At 51.2% G+C, this 20,889-nt stretch overlaps 1 protein-coding gene across 1 annotated transcript; it reads right to left on the bottom strand.

Moving 5' to 3' along the window:
- Positions 1 to 1,093: 1,093 nt before the first annotated feature.
- CAMKV (CaM kinase like vesicle associated) lies at positions 1,094 to 20,599 on the bottom strand. The gene is made up of 11 exons (XM_007527262.3): positions 20,442 to 20,599; positions 5,312 to 5,424; positions 5,071 to 5,202; positions 4,828 to 4,902; positions 4,502 to 4,640; positions 4,243 to 4,363; positions 4,008 to 4,083; positions 3,777 to 3,913; positions 3,537 to 3,615; positions 3,231 to 3,318; positions 1,094 to 2,918 (listed from the first exon to the last, which is right to left on the bottom strand). The coding sequence occupies exons 2-11, from the start codon at positions 5,404 to 5,406 to the stop codon at positions 2,397 to 2,399; spliced, it is 1,464 nt and encodes a 487-aa protein (XP_007527324.1). The 5' UTR covers positions 5,407 to 5,424; positions 20,442 to 20,599; the 3' UTR covers positions 1,094 to 2,396.
- Between the last annotated feature and the right edge of the window lie 290 nt (positions 20,600 to 20,889).

Here is a 20,889-nt window from a genome sequence, read left to right as displayed (position 1 = left end):
AGGTCACTACCCAGGACACCCCCTAAGCTTACCCTGACTTTTCTGAGCGAGGCATGCCACATCCTGAGTTGGAAGATAACTGGGCCAGTACCCTGTTTTTAACATTTGGTCCTTACCATCCCCCACCCCACCCACCCCCAGGATAATGCAATGTCTCATGACTGGAGTGGGGTTAGAATTTGGGAAGCCTAAATGTTTCATAGATTATCACCAACAAAGCCTTTCTTTCTAAACAGGCACACATGGATCCTAGTATAATAAAACCTCTTTCTGAAAAACTTAAAATATATCATTTTCCTAGTTCTAGATTTATTCCATGAGGGAAAAAAGATGATATTGATCACCACTGAGCACCAATGATCTTAATCAGATGGGTACAAAATATTATTAAGGAACTTTTCAGCTTTGTTCCTTAAATATATATATATATATATATATATATATATATATATAATCACATCAGAGAAGTTACTTTGGGAGTCTTCCCTGAGAAATAGCATCACTTGTGAATTCACCTGTGTAATTAGGACTAGAAATATTCCTCAGTTTTCAAACTTACCTTTTTTTTTATCATTGTTCCTGCCTCTCCAAAGGAAAGCTTAGGCAGAGCACCATAATATAAAGGTCTGTTTGAGCTGAAGTATATCAGAGGAAAGTCTTTGGGGGTACCGTGGAAAGCATAGGTATTGTTCATAGGAAGGGCTCAACACTAGGATAACCTAGAACCTCTATCGAAGCCCACTCTGCACCTTCTTCCTAGCCCAAGGAAGGCCACTTTAGCCATGGGCAAGACCCTGGCTGGATTCCAGTTCGATGCCAAACTCAAGACAAGGGCTCCTTGTTCAACAGACCATGTCAAGACAGCAGCCAAGAAGTTTTTCCTTGGCACAATCCCAGGACAAGGCCCACTACCCACATGGATGTCTGGAGCCTCGAAGACCCTTCCACCACCATCAGAGAACCACTATGTTTCACATGGTCTGCACCCTCAGTCCAGGGAACTCACATAGCGTCGCGCACAGTCACTCCCCACCCCACTGCCTTCCAGGGCCCCCTCCCCAGTAAGAAAGAGGAAGCACAGGAGAGAGAGTGGCCAGAGGCTTTGGCAGGGTGACATTTATTTGCCAGGTTCAGTAGGCAAACAGCCCACTGACCTTCATACACCAGAGCAGACCCACAGGCATGCAGGAGGAAGGGCAGTAATTGCCACCAGAGTGCCGAGTAAGGGACCAGTGTGGCTGCCTGCCCAGGCTGTGGTGGGCTCTGACAAAGGGCACCTTCCCAGGAACCTCCATCAGGAAACAGGAGCCTTATTCCACTTCTTCATCCCAACAAACGCAACTTGCCCTGGCTCAGAAGCACCTGAGCCTCTCTAAGCCCTGACAGAATGGAAAGTGGACCACAGATATAGAAGGGGTTCCTCTCTCTTTAGTTGTTGAACCGTGAGAGGAGAAAATCTGCCCCTGTAGTTTCAGACTATAGGACAGTGCCATGTGGTGAGTCCCTGGGATGGAGAGGCCTGTGGACTAAGCCTGAGGGGGGCCATCTGGGAAGAGCAAGGAGATTATCAGCCCTCCTGTCTGGCCCATGGCAAGGACCTGGCGAAGCTGGTGCACTGAATGCTGGGCCTACACTCTCCCAGTTCTCACGGCCACCTAATCGCTCCTTCTTTCCCTTATGAGCTCATAAAGCTCAGGGCACAGAACAACCCACTGCAGGACCCAGGAGGGCAAGAAATAGTACAAGGGTCTGGGGAAGGGCTTCCAGGGACAAAAATGAAAGTTTCTACCCTCCTACTTTTTTCCTTCACTTTTGAGGACTCCCACAGCTACCAAGAAGGGTCCCCTGGTCATGTAGCCAGTCTTGTCTTGAAGCACAGTGCTCCAGATGTTTGCACTGTCTACAGCAGCCTGTGCCTCCTCCCAGAGCAACCGGTACACCACAGGCACATGCCCTCATGTGCAGGAGCCTAAGACCGCTGACAGGGCCTCGCTGGAGGACCAGCTCTCAGGGCAAGGCCACCCAAATTTAGGGCCTGGGGGAGGATGAGACCTGCAGGGCCTGCCTGGGGTGGGGGTTATGAGGCAAAAGGGGGAAAGGAAAGGGGAGCAGGGACCTCCTGAGTATCCCTAGAGCAGCATCCCACAAGGAACAGTAACTGATGAAGCTAGCAAAAGACAGAAAAGCCACGAGGAATCCATGCAGGGGCTGGGGCCGGCCCTGCCTCTGGCCTGCCCACCACTCACGTACATACACACAGGAGATGAGCCCATTCTCCTGTGGCCCCCAGGCATGCCCCAAGCTGGGAGGCAAGGGTGGGTGGAGCGAGGGCATCAATCCCCTCATCCACTCTTCCACCTCCTGCCTGTTCCCCATCCCCCCATCAGCCTGGCCACTCAGCTGGCCTCCTCCCTCTGAGACTCCTGGACATAGCCAGCAGCCTCTTCCCCTTTACTAGCGGGTGGAGCCTGGCCTGTCACACTCCCTGGGGCTGTGCTGTCCGGCTGGGCCAAAGCCGGCTCAGGAGTGGCAACTGCCTTGGCAGCCGGTATGGTGCCCTCTTCTGTAGCTGGTGTGGCTCTCCCATCGGTGGCTGGAGTAGCACTCCTATCAGTGGCTGGAGTGACACTCCCATCAGTGGCCGGAGTGATGCTCCCATCTGTGGCAGGGGTGACGCTCCCATCTGTGGCTGGAGTGGTACTGCCATCTGTGGCTGGGGTGGCACTACGGTCTGCGGGGGCTACATTATCATTCTTTGCAGCATCACCTGCCGTGGACGGGGTGGCACTCGCAGCTGTGGCCCCACCTGCAGCCCCAGGGGTGGCAGTGTCTGTGGCTGGGGCAGGCTGGGCCGCGGCTGCATTAGCCTGCTCCGGCGCCCGGAGCCGTTTCATCAGAGTGGTCACTCGGACAGCTTTCTGAAAGGAGGATAGTAAGGAGAGGCTCAGAGTAAGATCTGCAGAAGCTGGATCCATTCCATGGTGCCCCTGGCTACCTCTGACCAACCCAGGCCCATGAACCTAGCAGCACAGCACACCTGTTTACATAGCAACATGGCTATGGCCATACTTAAAGGCCAGAGAAAAAGTCTCTGTGTGGCAGCAGGGGTGTGATGCAGGAAAAAAACAGACAAGCAAAGCAAAACAAAACAAAACAAAATAAAAAAGGTGGCACCACAAGGATCAGGACTCGGGATCGGTCCAGGAAAGACAGCCTCTGTGGGTGCTTACCTTCCACTTAGCCCTGGCAAAGTTCTTTTCAATCTGGGCACAGACACCATCCTTGATGTTCTTATCAGAAGCAGCATTGCCAGAAATCCTGGAAAGGGTGCAAGTGTGTCTGGACCTGAGGGGGTCTGGGCCTTCGTGGAGACTGCCCAACCCTTCCCTTGTAAGATCCAGAGATTGACAGGTAGCTGTTCTGGGATGGCATGCACTCTGGATGTCCCCTAATCTCCTCCAGACCTCAAAGATGGGGGCTGGTAGATATGAAGGAGATAGGGGCCATGGGATCCCTCTTCCCCAGGCCCTGCTCACCACTCATGGGAAATAGCCTCTTCTGCAGTGATCCGCTGGTCTTGCTCCACCTCCATCAGTCTGGTGACCAGATCTTTGGCTGGAGACAATGTCAGGGAGAGGCTAGACATGGGTGCCCCCCATCTCAGGGTCTAGGGGGTTAATATGCTGAGGGGTGGGAGCAGTGTCCCATCAAGCAGGTTCTGAGCAGACCTCCCACTCCAACCCTTTGCTCTGTCCACATTCCGGGCACCTCCTCACCCGCCTGAGAAATGTCATCCCAGTATGGAGAGTCAAACTCATAGTCGCCAGCTAGGATCTTACGGAAGAGATTCTTATCATGGTTCTCATAGTCATCTTCTTCCACTTCCTCATAGAAAGGAGGGTTCCCTGAGAGCCTGCATAGGAGTCAAAAGACAGGGTCACCGAGGACAGCCAAGGACACAGGTCCCCACCCCACTTGACCATAAGCTTGTTTGCACAGCCACTCACAGAATGTACATGATGACTCCGATGGCCCAGCAGTCCACAGGACGTCCGTACCGCTGCCGGCCTACCACCTCTGGGGCTGCAGACAGTGTCGCCGCTCATCAGGTTCAGATCTGGCCAGTCCTAGTCCCACTCACACCCACCTCCTGGAATGGGAACTTCCTTTCCCACTACCCAGAGCCACTCCTTAAGGCTTGACCCCCCCACCCACCCTAGCCCTGACACACCCCATGCTTGCCTAGGTACTCTGGGGTTCCACAGGGCTCCTTAATGAGGCCATTCTCTAGCTTGGCCAGGTGGAAGTCACTGATGACAATCTTTGAGTTCTTCAGCCGGTTATAATAAACCAGGTTCTCCAGCTACTCCAGCCAGGAATGGCAGAGAAAGAGCTACATGAAGACTTCATATACTAAGCCTCCTGCCCCTCCCCATGGTACTGCCCATGCCAGGCCCAGGCTGGCTGCTGGCTGACCCTTTGAGCTGATTCCTGACCTCACCTTGAGATTCCTGTGTACAATCTTGAGTGAGTGCAGGTAGGCCACGGCCTCTAGGACCTGCCGCACCACGTTGCTCGTGTCGCGCTCCGAGTAGTAGCCCTGGTCCAGGATCCAGTCAAACACCTCCCTCCCCGTGGCCCTGAGGGACACCAGCCCCTGAGCCCGGGGTGGGCAGGATTGGGGGTGGGGCAGGAGCACCAGGCAGCTGGTAGGGCAAGGCACAGGGACCTGGGACCCTAAGGGCCCAGAAAGAAGGCCTTCCCTGACTGCAGGTGGCACATCAGGTAAAAGCCCTGGGGAGTCCTGGAGCCCAGGCCCACACTCACAGCTCCAGGAAGATGAAATACTCCTTGCGGGTCACAAACACATCCACCAGCTGCAGGATGTTGGGATGCTTCACCCTGGCAGCAGAGAGAAGAACCAATAGCAAAGGCTCTTAGAAGAGGCTCTGGCTACCATCGTGGGCCAGAGCAAAATGACCAGTAGCCTCTCCAGCTTGAGACCACCTGCCCTCGAGGCCCCTTTCCCTCTGCCTCCAACCCCACTCCACCCTCAGGCCTTACACTCACATCTTGAGGATGCCTATCTCGTTCTTGGCTGCCTTCCGCACTTTGCGGCCGTCCCGCTTCTGAAACTTCTTACAGGTGTGCAGCTTGCCGGTTGTCTTATCTTTGGCCCGGAAGATCTCACAGAATTCCTCACTGCAGCCAACAGGCGCTCTGCTCAGCCTCAGCCTCGGCGGGGGCCGCACAGTTCTCCTCCCCCCCAGCCCTCGCCCGCCCCTCATGACCTGGCAGACCCGCTACTCACGTCTTGATGACCTGTCCCAAATCATATCTGTCAGTCACCTCCGATGGCTGGTTATAGTTCTTCTTGTCACCCAGCGTCACACACCCAAACGGCATTGCCAGGCTCTGTCTGAGCTGTGAGCAGGATGGGGTCAGACTTAGCTATACTTCTCTCCACAAAAGAGGCCAAACTAGGTGCAGAGGCTGCACTGGAAGAGCTCGAGTGGTCAGCACCACACCCTGTGTGACCGTCAATGATTCAGCTGCCTGAACTAGAAGTGTCCCTGTTCATGAGAAATGTATTCAGCTGACATATCAGGGGAAAATCTTGCACTATATGCACTGGAAGGAAAGAAGAAATCAAAGGATTTCTTCACACTTCAACTACTTCACAGATGAAAGGGGCTGTAACTACCCATCCATCAGATCAACACCTCTTAAGAGTCTGAGGATGCCAAGCACGGGAAAAACATGAAGGATTTAGGAAGTGGTGACAGCAATTCTCTTTTTGTTCTTTTTTTTCTTTTTAGTATTTATTTATTCATTCCCTTTTGTTGCCCCTGTTGTTTTTTATTGTTGTGGTTATTTTGTTGTTGTTATTGATGCTGTCGTTGGATAGGACAGAGAGAAATGGAGAGAGGAGGGGAAGACAGAGAGGGGGAGAGAAAGACAGACACCTGCAGATCTGCTTCACCACCTGTGAAGCGACTCCCCTGCAGGTGGGGAGCCGGGGGATTGAACCGGGATCCTTATGCTGGTCCTTGCGCTACCGCCCGACTCCCTTTTTTTTTTTTTTTGCCTCAAGGGTTATCGCTGGGACTTGGTGCTTGCACTACAAATCCACTGCTCCTAGAGGCTATTTTTTTCCTTTTGTTGCCCTTGTTTATCATTGTTTTGTTATTGCTGTTGTTATTGTTGGATAGGACAGAGAGACATGGAGAGAGGAGGGGAAGACAGAGAGGGGAAGAGAAAGATAGACACCTGCAGACCTGCTTCACCGCCTGTGAAGTGACCCCCCTGCAGGTGGGAAGCCGGGGCTTGAACCGAGATTCTTATGCAGATCCTTGTGCTTCACACCATGTGCGCTTAACCCACTACGACACCTCCCAGGCCCCAGCAATTCTCTTCTTATTTTTAAAGATTTATTTACTTATTTGAGAGAGAGAGAGAGAGAGAACAACATTGTTCAGCTCTGGCATATGGTGATGTCAGGGATGAAACCTGAACCTCTAGGGCCTCAGGCATGTAAGTCTGGAGAGCTACTATAATGCTATCTCCCCAATCCACGAGTGTCTTCTTTGGAAATAGATTGCTAAGACTTCTAAAGTCAAACATCCCCTATGAAGCAGTCATTGCACTGTCAAATATACGCCCTACAGAAGTACATACATTTTGTTTTTGTTTCAACTAGACCGCTGCTCACCTCTGGTTTATGGCAGTGCTAGGGATTGAACCTGGGATGTTGGAGTCTCAGGCACAAAGTCTTTTGCAGAATCATCATGGTCTCCCCAGTCCAGAAATATGTTACATTTGTGCAACAGGACATTCGTATAAGAATACTTATAGTGGGGGGTCGGGTGGTGGCGCAGTGGGTTAAGCGCAGGTGGCGCAAAGCGCAGGGACCGGCCTAAGGATCCCGGTTCGAGCCCTCGGCTCCCCACCTGCAGGGGAGTCGCTTCACTGGCGGTGAAGCAGGTCTGCAGGTGTCTGTCTTTCTCTCCCCTTCTCTGTCTTCCCCTCCTCTCTCCATTTCTCTCTGTCCTATCCAACAACGAATTGCGTCAACAAGGGCAATAATAATAACCACAACGAAGCTACAACAAGGGCAACAAAAAGGGGGGGAAAATGGCCTCCAGGAGCAGTGGATTCATGGTGCAGGCACCGAGCCCAGCAATAACCCTGGAGGAGGAAAAAAAAAAAAAAGAATACTTATAGTGACTATATTCATAATCACCAAAAGTTAAGAACACCCCAAATATCTTAACAACAATTGCCTTGACTGTAGTGTAGTCATGTAATGAAACATGACACAGCAGTGGGAATGAAGCAGCTACGACTATACCCAACCGCATGACAACTCTCCCAAACAGTGCCGAGTGACAGAGACACAAAAGAATACATGTACTATGAGCCCATTGATACAGAGTTCAAAACAGACAGAACTAAGCTGTACTGTTTGAAGCTACAAACACTGGTAAAACTATAAAGAATAGCAATGCAATAAGCACCATGAGTCCTTCCAACAGAAAGAAAGGGGTTGTGATCGAGTCAGGACAAATGGGACTCTCTGGGGATCCTGTTTCTGAATTCATGAGGTAGTTTCACAAGTGTTTATTTTCTCATAATTTTTAACATACAAGTTTTGAACACATTGTTAGATTTTTATTATAATTTATGATGAAAATGTTAATAATAATTATAACCAGGAGTCCAGCGGTAGCGCAGAGTTAAGCGCACGTAGCGCTAATCGCAAGGACCCGCGTAAGGATCCCGGTTAGAGGCCCTGGCTCCCCACCTGGCGTCCCTTCACAGGCAGTGAAGCAGGTCTGTAGGTGTCTATCTTTCTCTCTCCCTCTCTGTCTTCCCATCTTCTCTCCATTTCTCTCTGTCCTATCTAACAATGATGAAATCAATAACAACAATAATAACTATGACAAGGGCAACGAAATAGAAAATAAATAAATTTTAAAAAAAGAATAAGAACAAGGTGAATTTAAAAAGTACTAATAATAATTATGACCATCCATACCGAAGAATCTTTGATGGTTATCAAAATAAAGATGATCATCTCATCAAATAAACAATTTTTTTTTATTAACATGAGAGGGAGAGAGAGAGAGAGAACCAGAGCATCACTCTGGCACATGCAGTGCTGGTTATTGAACTCAGGACCTCATGCTTAAGAGTCCAATACTTGGGGCCGGGCGGTAGTGCAGCGGGTTAAGTGCACGTGGTGCAAAGCACAAGGACCAGTGTAAGGATACCTGTTCGAGCACCCTGGCTCCCCACCTGCAGAGGAGTCACTTCACAAGCGGTGAAGCAGGTCTGCAGGTGTCTATCTTTCTCTCCCCCTCTCTGTCTTCCCACCCTCTCTTGATTTCTCTCTGTCCTATCCAACAACAACGTCAGCAATAAAGGTAACAACAACGATAAGCAACAAGGGCAACAAAAGAGAAAAAAATAGCCTCCAGGAGCAGTGGATTCATAGTGCAGGCACTGAGCCCCAATGATAACCCTGGAGGAAAAAAAAAAAAAGAGTCCAATACTTTATCTGCTGCACCGTTTCCTAGGCTACTAAATCTTTTTCTTTGCCTTCAGGATTATCACTGGAGCTCAGTGCCTGCACCGCGAATCCACTGCTCCTGGAAGCCATTTTTTCCATTTTGTTGCCCTAGTTATTGTTATTGTTGTTATTGCTGTTGTTGATTGTTGTTGGATAAGACAGAGAGAAATGGGGAAAGGAGGGGAAGATAGAGGGGGGAGAGAAAGACACCTGCAGACCTGCTTCACCGCCTGTGAAGCGACACCCCTCCTGCAGGTGGGGAGCCGGGGGATCCAACCAGTATCCTTACCCTGTTCTTGCGCTTGACACCATGTGCACTTAACCTGCTGTGCTACCGCCCACCTCCCTTCTTTTTTTTTTTAATTTTTATTTATTTATTTATTCATTCCCTTTTGTTGCCCTAGTTTTTTTATTGTTGGAATCGTTGTTGGATAGGACAGAGAGAAATGGAGAGAGGAGGGGAAGACAGGGAGGGGAAGAGAAGATACACACCTGCAGACCTGCTTCACCGATTGTGAAGCGACTCCCCTGCAGGTGGGGAGCCGGGGTTTGAACCAGGATCCTTATGCCTGTCCTTGTGCTTTGCGCCACCTGCGCTTAACCCGCTGCGCTACAGCCTGACTCCCTATTTTTTTCTTTTTTATAATATAATTTTTTAATATTTATTTGATTTAGGTAATTTTTTTTGCAAATGCTGATTATGTGTTGGTATGCATGAGACCCCTTCTGTTTCATTTGGTTTAAATCCCCCCTGCTTAACCCTATTCTATTTACATAACCACTTCATTCTATTTATATAACCGCTGTTAACAAGCACCTCCCTCCAGGGCATTGGTTCAATCCCCACTGTTTCATGATATGTTTTTGCTCCACCCCCCTCCTTGTCACACCCTGATCCTCTCCTTGTCACACTCTGATTGTCACCAGTCACTTTTCTCTCCACCCTCTCTATGTCACACCCTGTTTCTACCCTACTTGGGAAGTATATATAAAGACAGCATTGTGAGTTTTAGAGTACTGTACTTTACCTTGAGTTTAGCTTAGCTCGTCTTAGATTGTGCTGCGTCCTGCATGAATAAAGAGATACTGCCTACAGCTCAACTATGAGTCCCTGGTCGTCTGTTACCCGCCGGTGAAGCTAACCTGGCGAAAACAACATAACCCGTCGAAAACAACAATTATGTTTCTTTTTTAAGTTTTATTTATAAAAAGGAAACACTGGGGGATCAGGCGGTAGCGCAGCAGGTTAAGCGCACGTGGTGCAAAGTGCAAGGACCAGTGGAAGGATCCCGGTTCGAGCCCCCGGCTCCCCACCTGCAGGGGAGTCGCTTCACAGGTGGTGAAGCAGGTCTGTAGGTGTCTTTTTCTCTCCCCCTCTCTGTCTTCCCCTCCTCTCTCCATTTCTCTCTGTCCTATCCAACAACTAATGACATTAACAACAACAATAATAACCACAACAAGGCTACAACAACAAGGGCAACAAAAGTGGAAAAAAATGGCCTCCAGGAGCAGTGGATTCATGGTGCAGGCATTGAGCCCCAGCAATAACCCTGGAGGCAAAAAAATAAAAATAAAAATAAAAATAAATAAATAAAGGAAACACTGACAAAAAACATAAGATAAGGGGGTACAACTCCACACAATTCCCACCACCAGAACTCCATATCTCATCCCCTCCCCTGATAGCTTTCCTATTCTTTATCCCTCTGGGAGTATGGACCCAGGGTCATTGTGGGGTGCAGAAGGTGGAAGGCCTGGCTTCTGTAATTGCTTCCCCGCTGAACATAGGCTATTTATTTATTTTTTAAAGAAAGTGAGAGATTGGTCAGTGGAGATAGCATAATCGTTATGCAGACAGATTCCCATACCTGAGGCTCAAAAAGTCCCAGGTTCAATCCCCTGCATCACCATAAGCCAGAGCTGAGCCAGTGCTCTGGAAAAAAGAAAGAAAGAAAGAAAGAAGGAAAGAAAGAAAAAAAAGAAAGAAAGAAAGAAAGAAAAAGATACAAAAAGAAACCAGAACACTACTCAGTTTTTGGTTTATAGTGGTGCTGGGAATTGAACCTGGTACCCTGTAGCATTAGGCATGAAAGTCTTTTGCAGAATCATTATGCTATTTCCTAAGTTCATAAACCTTTTTTTCATATTCATTACAACTGCACAATTCCTCCATTCCTGTCAGACTCGTTTCTATTTAATGAGAGAGAGAGACAGAAAACAAAAGACCATCACTTGAGAGAGAGAGAGAGAGAAGGAACAGAAGACCATCACTCTGGCACATGCATTGCCAGGGATCAAATTCAAGACCTCAAATTTGAGGATTCAACACTTTATCCCCCTCCTCTTGCCCCCCCCCTTTTTTTAAAAAGAGAGGGAGATAGAGCTAGAGAAGAAGAAACATGCAGAGATAAGACTACCCCGGCACTGCTCCACTCTTTGTGAAGCTCCCCCCTTCAGGGGTTCCCATGGGGTAGGTAACCAGTTGCTTGATTCCTGGTCCTTGTGCACAGTAAAGTGTGCACTCTATCAGGTAAGCTATCTCTCAGCCCCCTCCTCAATAAAGAAAACTCTTTTTAAAATAAATAAGAGTGGGAAGAGGGTAGACAGCATAATGGTTATGCAAAGAGATTCTCATGTCTGAGGCTCCAAAGTTCCAGGCTCAATTCCCCACACCACCATCAGTCAGAGTTGAACAGTGCTTTGGTTTTAAAAAAATTTAAAAAGAAAGAAAGAAAGAAAGAGAGAGATAAAGAAAGAAAAGGAAAAATAAATAAAGAAGAATAGGCTGGGCAGTGGCATACTTGGTAGACACACACATTACCATGCACAAGGACCCCCTGGTCCTCACCAGCAAGGCAGGAAGCTTTACGAGCATGGTGCAGGACTGTAGGTGTGTCTTTTTCTTTCTCTCCTTGTCTTCTTTTCTCTCTCAATTTCCCTCTATCTTTAGCAAAATATTAAAGGGAAAAGATGACTGCTGGATAGGTTTGTAGTACAGAACCGAGCCCCAGCCATAACCCTTGTGACAGTACGAGTAAATAAATAAACAAATGAAATGTAAAAATAAATAACTAAGAGCAAGGAGATATTTCACCCAGAAGAGTGTGAGACCCTGGGTTTGAGAACCAGCAATACTTGGAGCACCAGTGAAACAGAGGACAGAGGCTCCATGAATGACGGAGTGGCACTACAGTGTCTCCCCAGTCTCTTTTCTCTTTCTCTATATCCAGAATAAAAACAGCAAAGAAGTTGGCCCATGACTGGTGTTATCTCAGGCATTACCTTAAAAAAGAAATGGGGGATTGGGCGGTAGCGCAGTGGGTTAAGCGCAGGTGGCACAAAGCACAACGACCTGGGTAAGGATCCCGGTTCGAGCCCCCAGCTCGAACATGCAGGGGGGGGTCACTTCACAGGTGGTGAAGCAGGTCTGCAGGTGTCTGTCTTTCTCTCCCCCTCTGTCTTCCCCTCCTCTCTCCATTTCTCTCTGTCCTAACAATGATGACATCAATAACAACAACAATAAAAAACAACAAAAGCAACAAAAGGGAAAATATATAAAAATGTTTTTAAAAATTAAAAAAAAAAAGAAATGATAGAAAAAAAATAATACACAATAGTGCAGCCTGGGAGGTGGCATGGTGGATCAAGTGTCAGAACTCTGAAGCATGAGGTCCCAAGTTAGATCCCAGCACCACACATGCCAGAGTAATGTTCTGATTCTATCTCCTACTCTTCCTTGTAAATAAATAAATCTTAAAAAATAAAGGACAGGGCAATAGAACAACATTAGAGCACAAGACTTACGTGCCTGAGGCCTCAGGTTCAATTCCTGGCATTCCATAAGCCAGAAATGAGAAATGCTCTGGTCTCTTTCTCATCCTCTGTCTCTCATAAAAATAAATAGGGAGCTGGGCCGTAGCCCAGCGGGTTAAGCGCACATGGCAGAAAGCGCAAGGATAGGCCTAAGGATCCCAATTCGAGCCCCAGTTCCCTATCTGCGCGCCCTCGCAAGCAGCGAAGCAGGTCTGCAGGTGTCTTTCTCTTCCCTGTCTTCCCTTCCTCTCTCCATTTCTCTCTGTCCTATCCAACAACAACAACAGCTATGACAACAATAACAACTACAATAAGCCCAACAACAAGGACAACAAAATGGGAAAAATAGCTTCCAGGAGCAGTGGATTTGTAGTGCAGGCACCAGGCCCCAGCGATCACCCTGGAGGCAATAAATAAATAAATAAAGCTGGCGAGATAACTTACTTCAAAGGATGTCTGCTTTGTCATGCTTGAGATCCAGGTTTGAATCCAAAGATGCCACATGGAGATACCATGGTGGCTCTTTCTATCTATCTATCTATCTATCTATCTATCTATCTATCTATCTATCTTTCTAGCTAGCTCTAGCTCTAGCTCTGTTTCCCTGCCTTTTATTTACCCTTCCACTGCCTTTATCTATTTTTTAAATCATCTCATGGTGGGGGGCTAATGGTCTATAGCAGCTGTCAGCACATGGGCACAGTTTCTCACCCCCCTAGGGTAGCTGTTTGCAGAACACTCTCACCCCAGCCTCGGTCCTTTTCCATCATTATGCACTAGGACGTCAAAGCCCTCTCTACCTGCCCCTTCCCTAGAGTCCTTTGCTTTGGTGTAATACACCATCTGTCTCCTTTTATCAGGCAAGGTGAAGAGTGTCCTCTACTGGGTGAACCATTTCATTTTTTTTTTTTGCCTCTAGGGTTATTGTTATTGCTGGGGCTTGGTGCCTACAGTATGAATCCACTGCTCCTGGTGGACATTTTTTTCCATTTTATTAGATAGGACAGAGAGAAATTGAGAGAGGAGAGGAGGAGGAGATAGAGAGGGAGAGAGCAAGATGGACACCTGCAGACCTGCTTCCCTGCGGTGGAGCATTCCCCCTACAGGTGCGGAGTCGGGGGCTCGAACCCGGATTCTTGTGCTTCATGTGTACTATGTACATGGAACACTGCCCGGCCCCCCTGGGTGAACCATTTCCCAACCCTCTGCGTTTGTTTTTGCTTTTAATTAATGAGAGAACCAGAGCATCACTCTGGCGTACGTGGTGGCCAGGGACCAAAGTTGAGATCATGCTCACCAGCCATGCAACCTCCTGAGGCAGACTGCTATTTCTGGTTTGGTTTTGTTTGTTTGTTTTTGTTATTTCTGTTTGCATTTTGTCACTCCTGAGGCTTCAACACTCTAAACCGACTTTTTCAGACAGAAAGAGATGGAGGGAGAGAGGAAAGACCACAGCACTGACTGTCCCCCCAGAGCAGAGGGGCTGGGCTCAAACCCAGGTCATATTCATGATAAAGCAGGCACCTCAGCAGGTGAGCTACCTTATTTGGTCCACAAACTCATTTCTGAAATAAGAAAAGAGTTCTTACTGCACAGGAGGTGATGCTGTGGATAAAACATTAGACTCTCAAAAGTGAGGACCCAGGGCTGGGGCAGCAGTATAATGGTTATGCAAATGATTTTCACTCCTGAGGCTCTGAGTTGCCTGGTTCAACCCCCAGTACTATCATAAGCCAAAGCCAAGCAGTGCTCTGGAAAAAAACAAAACAAGACAAATAATAAAAAGTAAAAAGTAAAATAAAACAAAGAACAAGGTCCCTAGATGGGTCCTTGACAACACATATGCCAGAGTAATACTCTGGTTCTCTCAATCCCCACCCCCCCATGTCAATAATAAAATTTTTTTTTAAAGGAAAGAAAATAAGAGTTCTCTCTGGGGCAAAGAAATCAGTATTGGAAGGGCAGACTTCTAGTTTTTGTTTACTTTCTGGTAGAATTTTCACTAAGCTACTGCTAGGTACAGTGCTTGGGAAACTTTTCAGAGTGAGAAATCTCCACTCACGGGGTTAATCAGCAAGGAAAATCTTTGAGAAAGAATTGGCATTAGGGTTGGTTTTAGAAGGGAAGGATTTGCCAAGAAACAGGCAGGAATAATGGTCCAGAAATAAAAGCCAGACAAGTCCGCCTAGTGCCTCATGCCAGGGGACTGTAAGAGATCTGGGCACTCAGGTCCCGGGGAAGGACCCTGGCCAGGAGGGAGTATTCCAGGCACAACGGTGACCACACGCAGCTGACTGCAGTGCCCCCAGTCACGGTGGCACCCGGGGCACAGTGTCCCACTGGTCTGTAACCCTGCAAGCCTAGTTCTCACCTGTGGCAGTGGATCTAATCCCCAAAGAAAAGGGCACCCACATCCCGTCTCCAGGGGTAAACTGTGGGAAAGGAGTTTGATAGTGTCTGGACCGCTGTGGACTTAACCCGAAGTCTGCCTCCGTCCTGCCTGGTCAGTTCTTTTCTTTCCTTTCTTTGTTCTTCTTTAAAAGAAAGACAGAGAAGGCAGAGAGGCAGAGAAAATAAGTGAGAGAGAGCGCCAAAGCTGCCTTCCATGAATGCGGCGGGGGCCGGACTCCAGCCGGGGTCACGCACCATCCTCGTGAGTCGTCTCACCGACATGTGGCTAGGACTTCGGCCCTGAGACTGCAGCCATGCTACTCTGCCTCTGCTAGCGCTGAGGACTCACTATGCTGCAGCCTGGCTACCTAGACACTCTGTACCTGGAGTCTCTGCTAGTGGCAGGGCAGAGGAGAAGGAAGGCGCTCCAGCGCAGGCAGCTGAGTCCTAGGGACTCTTCCAGGCCATGGTCAGGGCCAGAGCCCACCAACTCCCAAGACCAGCTGGATTCCACCCCAGCAGAAGCCACATACTTCCCAGGGGCCACAGTCCTGGAATTCTCCCTCAGCATTAGGGAACAACTGCCATCATTCTGTCATCTAGGTTATTTGGGCTCAGGGAATGCAAATGCATTTTGTCCGCATGATTTAAGCCAGGGCTTAAGCCATCTTGTTTCAAGGCACTGCAGAGGCAAACAGAAGCTTTGAAGATCCTCCCTGACTGGCTGTTTTTTTGCCACCATGGTCACAGCCCTGTTCCGGCGTCTGCCGGGGAGCAGCATGTGGCTGGAATCCCACTCTCACAGCTGACAGCAGAGGCACAGCCACCCACCACTGCTGGTCACCCATCTCTATCCCCTAACAATAGGGGGGAGGGGGCGACGCCAGCCTGGCACTAACGTGCAGCGATTTCCTGTCCAGGGCACAATCTAAGGGCTGTGGACCGGGTGGAGGGGGCGGTAGCTCAGCCCTCAGGTCCCCAAAGAGGGCTGTGAGGATCCTGTGTCCCCCACTCTGTTGCTTTCCTGCATTGTTCCCTCTGGCAGAAATACCCTCCCCCGAAAGCCTGCCATCAGCATCCTATTTGTCACAGCAGAGTTATTTATAACATTAAAGAAAAAAATCCGCAACTACCTAAACACCCAACAACAGGTGACTCGCCAGCTCCACTCTGTCCACTCAGTGGCAGGAAGTGTGGGCACTGGTGAGGGAGCTGCCCAGCCTGGCCTCCCTGTGGGGCAGTGGCTACACGAGCCAGGCACCCAGTGCCAGGCTGCATCTCCTCTCTTATTGTGATTTCTGACATTTTAAGGTTGTGTCACGGACTGACTAAAACAATACCGATGCACCAAGGCCAGACTCAAAATGGCCCTTCCCCGAGCTCAGCTCTCCACCTCCCCCACCCCGTCTGACAGCTCTCTGCTTGGCTGTGTGGCGTGGGTGGCCTTGTATATGCCTGTCCCTGATATCAGCCCAGCTTCCAGCCACAGCCATGCACACACACTCACACGCATGCACTCGCGCCCCTGCCCCCAGGCACGCAGGCTGCTGGTGGGGTCTGGGCCTCTGCTCATAGTCCCACCAAGCCTAGAGCCACGTCCTGACCCCTCAGAGCGACAGCTGGGACAGGCGGGTCATCCTTGCCCTACCCTGGCTGCCATGATCTCAGCCAGGCACTGCTTCTCCTCACCAGTCTAACTAGCGCCCTCACTCACTGCCATGGTCCCAGGGCAGAGACAGGAGGGGAGGGAGGCTGTGCTTCCGTAGTGCCTCTGGCTCCTCCACCCTCACCCCTTGTACCATCTGCTGCCTCGGATTCTGTACAGTATGTGCACCACGTCCCTGGAGCCTGCTGCGTAACAAGGGGGCCCTAGCGCCATAGCTGAGGGGCAGACTCAAGGATGTGGGAGGCCAGGCAGGAAAGGGTGGGCACTTCTCATTCTCAAACAAGCCCCAAACAAGTCCACTCAGGCCTACAGTCCACACTGGGACATGGGCGGACACAGGTGCCCCACCGTGGTTCGTTTCTCCAGAGACAGGATTCCTAATCTCTGGAGAAACAAACCCTCTGGGCGGAGGGTAGGTAGCATAACGGTTATGCAACAGACTCTCATCCCTGAAGCTCCAAAGTCCCAGGTTCAATCCCCTGCACCACCATAAACCACAGCTGAACAGAGCTCTGGGTAAGAAAAAAAAATTCCTAATCACTGCAAGAAACTGGTATGCACATGGGGGCTGTCTGAAGGGCTCTGGGAGAAATGCTAAGCTTGCCATTCCCACTGCCCTCCAGGAGACTGGAAGGGAGCCTGAGGCCAGTCAAGCTTCACAGTTACTGTCTATTTCTCAGGTCTGAACCCCTGGGCTTGGGCAACGGAGCTGCAGACAACCCGAGGGAGGCTCTGCCCGTTGGCACCTGGTAATAGAAGGCCCCCAGGGGGCTCTGCTGCAGCCTTGGCCAGATGTGATTCAGGGCAAGCTACAGTGGGACACAGTCCAGAGGCCCCACATTAGAGTCCTGACGTATCTTCCACTGGCATCAGCCTGCTTTAGGCCACAGCTTTTGTAGCTCCCATATACAGGAGTTTTACTGCCCTGGGCCTCTGCAAATTTGCAGTGAATATAGGGAGGCCTGCCTGGAGGAGCCCAGGAGGCTTCCAGCTGCCTCCCAACAACTGTGGGCAACACCTCCCAATTTAGTGGCAGCTGTGAACACCAGCCTGTGGCACTCCTCCCCTTCCCTGGTTCTCACTCAGGGACTGGGGCTAGGTTTCTTTCTACAACAGGCATGCTTAGACCACAGACTGCCTGGTCCTTAGCTAAAGTCTCACTGGAGGGATGAGTGGGGGTGGCAGGGTAGGCAGAGTGACAGAAACCTCAATCTAAGGGTCTGAGCAGAAGGCAGAGGTTCTAGCCATAAACCCAACAGCTGCAGGAACTAACTGCTCCTGCCGTGGATGGTCTGGTCTACACTGGGGCCTGGGGTGGTAGGTGTGTCTGCAGCACAGGGAAGGGAGTCCAGATCAGTTCTGTCTCCAGAACTTGCAGGCAGACCCAAATGGCTCTTCCCAGGCACCTGGGGTACCAAGTTTGGACCCCTGAAGGAAAATCCACTGCTCCCCTGTGGATGGAGGAGGGTAAAGGCTTTAGAGTAAAGGGTTGCTATGGAGATAGCAGACAACAGGAGGGGGAAGGGACAGGTAGAGGCCAAACCCCTTACCCAAGAATCTCTCAGCCTCTGGCTCGGATATGGGGATCCCGGCCATGATCAAAGAACTGAGCAACTTTAGAAAAGATGAATGTGGCTGGGGAGATAGCTCAGCTGGCAGAGCATCAGACTTGCATGCCGGAGATTCCTGTCTGACACCCAGCACTGCATCTAGCAGAACAGTATTCTGGTTTGTCTTTCTCCCATTTGCCTCATGTGAAGCCTTCTTGCTTTCTCTCATATGTCATAAATTTAAAAAATGAAAGAGAGAGAGACGGAAGAGAGAGAGAGACAGAGAAAGGAGACAAGAGAGCCTGAATGGAAGGGGAGCAAAGACGCTGCAGGCGCACCGTCACTGAAGGTGCACATGGGCTTCTAATGTGGCACCAGGAGAGCCCTCGGCTTCCAAGGCCATGTTTTCCGGATACCTGCTGCCTGGACCATAGAGACTGAGCTCTCTCTCTCTCTCTCTCTCTCTTAACTTTTTAAATTTATTATTTATTTTCCCCTTTTTGCCCTTGTTGTCTTGTTGTTGTAGTTATTGTTAATGTCGTCGTTGTAGGATAGGACAGGGAGAAATGGAAAGAGGAGGAGAAGACAGAGAGGGGGAGAGAAAGATAGACGCCTGCAGACCTGCTTCACTGCCTGTGAAGCGACTCCCCTGCAGGTGGGGATCCAGGGGCTTGAACCGGGATCCTTACACTGGTCCCTGCGCTTCGCGTCACCTGCGCTTAACCCGCTGTGCTACCGCCCGACTCCCGAGACTGAGCTCTCTTATGCCCCTCACACATGCACTAGACTTGGGTGGGAGGCCAACTGTACAGTCCCCTCAAAACAGTTTCCCCCCTCCCCCACCCCTGTCACTGTGGAGCTGAAGTAAGAAGATAAGGCAAAAGTGTGGGGACAGAGAGGGAGCGTGGAGACCCAGACGCGGCCCTTTCAGCCCCTGCTCTCAGCCAGCCTAACTCTGCCGAGACTCTCACTTATACTTCCACCTCACCTGCTGTCTTTTCCATGTCTGGGCCCCCAGAGCGCTTTTTTTACGGCTCAGTCACCTATCACCACTGTCCCCCTCCCTGACAGTAGATCCTGCCAGAACAGCACCTCAAGCAGCCCAGACATAGGAAAACAGCTGCGCATAGTCCCCCATGCCTCAGTTTCCCCAGAGAGAGAGTGTGGACCCTATGGTTTTCTCCCAGAACAAGGACTGCCCACCTGCTAGTGAGTGGCCGCCAGACATGGCCTGGAGAGAAGTGGCAGAAGAATGGGGAATCAGTCAGTGGTACCTGAGGGTCCATACCAAATGGTGCCCCTACCCACCTATCCAGGGCCCAGTCTGGAACTGAGGGCAGACATCGATCTACCACTTGGGGGGAAAGGACCCAGCAGGTGGCTAAAGCTGGCAGGAATCTAGGAGGTGTGTGTGTGTGTGTGTGTGTGTGTGTGTGTGTGTACGAAGTCTCTGCAGGTGCTCCTGGGGGCTCACAGACTGAGCCTGGGGCAGGCAGAGGCTGGGCAGGCAGAGGCTCAATTGTCTGGACTGAGCTTTCAGTGAGGGCTAGAGAACCCTGCTCTCTGGGAGAATCTTGTGCAGAAGGCTCTGCCTGGGGTGTGTGTGGGGGAGGGGATGGAGCCCACAAAAGCAGCTAGGCAGTATGATAGGGGTAGAGCGTGGGGTCTGTGTCGGTCACTAAGGACTAAAGAAGTGGAAACTCCCTCCTGACCACCCACTGCCCCAGCCACAGACCCTCTTCCCCCCCGGTGCTGCCACCCTGACCCCTTCCCCAGTGCTGCTGACTCGCCCCCGCGGGCACAGCGACACACATGCGGAAGGCACACGTGTGAGCACCCAGCCCTGCACCTCCCTGCAGACATGTGCACCCCCACCCCCACCCCACCGCGCGGTTTTAGGTTGAAGCCTGGGTCTCGGATGAGGGCTTCTGGTGTCCCCCGGGGTGGGGGTGGGGGGGCTAGGAACCTCCTCCCCCCACCACGCAGCAGCCCCGCCCAGCCCCCTTCAGGTTGTCGCCCAGAAGAACTCTTCGTTGTCATGGAAATGAGTGACTGCTTAGGGGAGGGAGGGGGCCCGGGGCCCGTGGGGGGGGGGGGGCTGGAGGCGGCTGGGGAGCCAGAGGGACCCTCGATCCCAGGCCCCCACACCTGGCAGGTACCACGGATGTTCGAGGGTCGATATTTTCACAATTAGAAGCCCAGAGGAAAATACAGGGGTCGTGCAGGGAGGGAAACGGGTCTGCACTGGAGGCTCGGAGGCTGCCCCCGGGACCCCCGGACCCCGGGAACTTTGCCCAACCCCGCACGCCGACAGGGGGACCTGCAGTCTTCGTACTCAGCCCCCGCGGGGGTGGGGGATCCCCAAACCCTCGAGGAGCCAGAGACCCAGTCCCTCAGAACCCTCACAACGTGCGTTTTGGGGTCACCCCGCGCCCCGCCCGCCCCGCACCTGCAGCGTCGGCCTGTTACTGCGAGGAAGCGACCGCGGGTTGAGCGGGGTGCCGAGGGCTCCGGGGGCGGCCGGCAGGATCCGCTCCGGGCACGCGGGGCAGACGCGGCGCCAGCTGCAGCCGCCTGGGCTCGCGAACCTCCAGCATCTCCCGCCGCTCGCCCGCACCGGATTCGCACCCCGGGCCGGGGGCGGGCTGGGGGCGGGGCCTCCATCAACCTGCCCGCCCCAACCCTGGAGGAATCTGAGGCACCATTCCTATTCGAAGGCGGGCTGACCGAGGAGTCGTTGTGCTTGGATCCTACCAGGCTCGCAAACCCTCCCCGAGGGTCGCGGGTCAACCGTGGGGCTTGGGACGTCCATTGCAGGGGTGGGCGAAGCTGCAGTCGGGGAGCAGCGCTGGGGCCTGGGCAACTAGACCCAAAGGGTGGAAGGAACCCCTTTAGAA

Source organism: Erinaceus europaeus, chromosome 12 (genome assembly GCF_950295315.1).
Source record: "Erinaceus europaeus chromosome 12, mEriEur2.1, whole genome shotgun sequence".
In the NCBI taxonomy this organism is placed as follows: domain Eukaryota; kingdom Metazoa; phylum Chordata; class Mammalia; order Eulipotyphla; family Erinaceidae; genus Erinaceus; species Erinaceus europaeus.
This window is presented reverse-complemented; position numbering and strand designations above follow the sequence as displayed.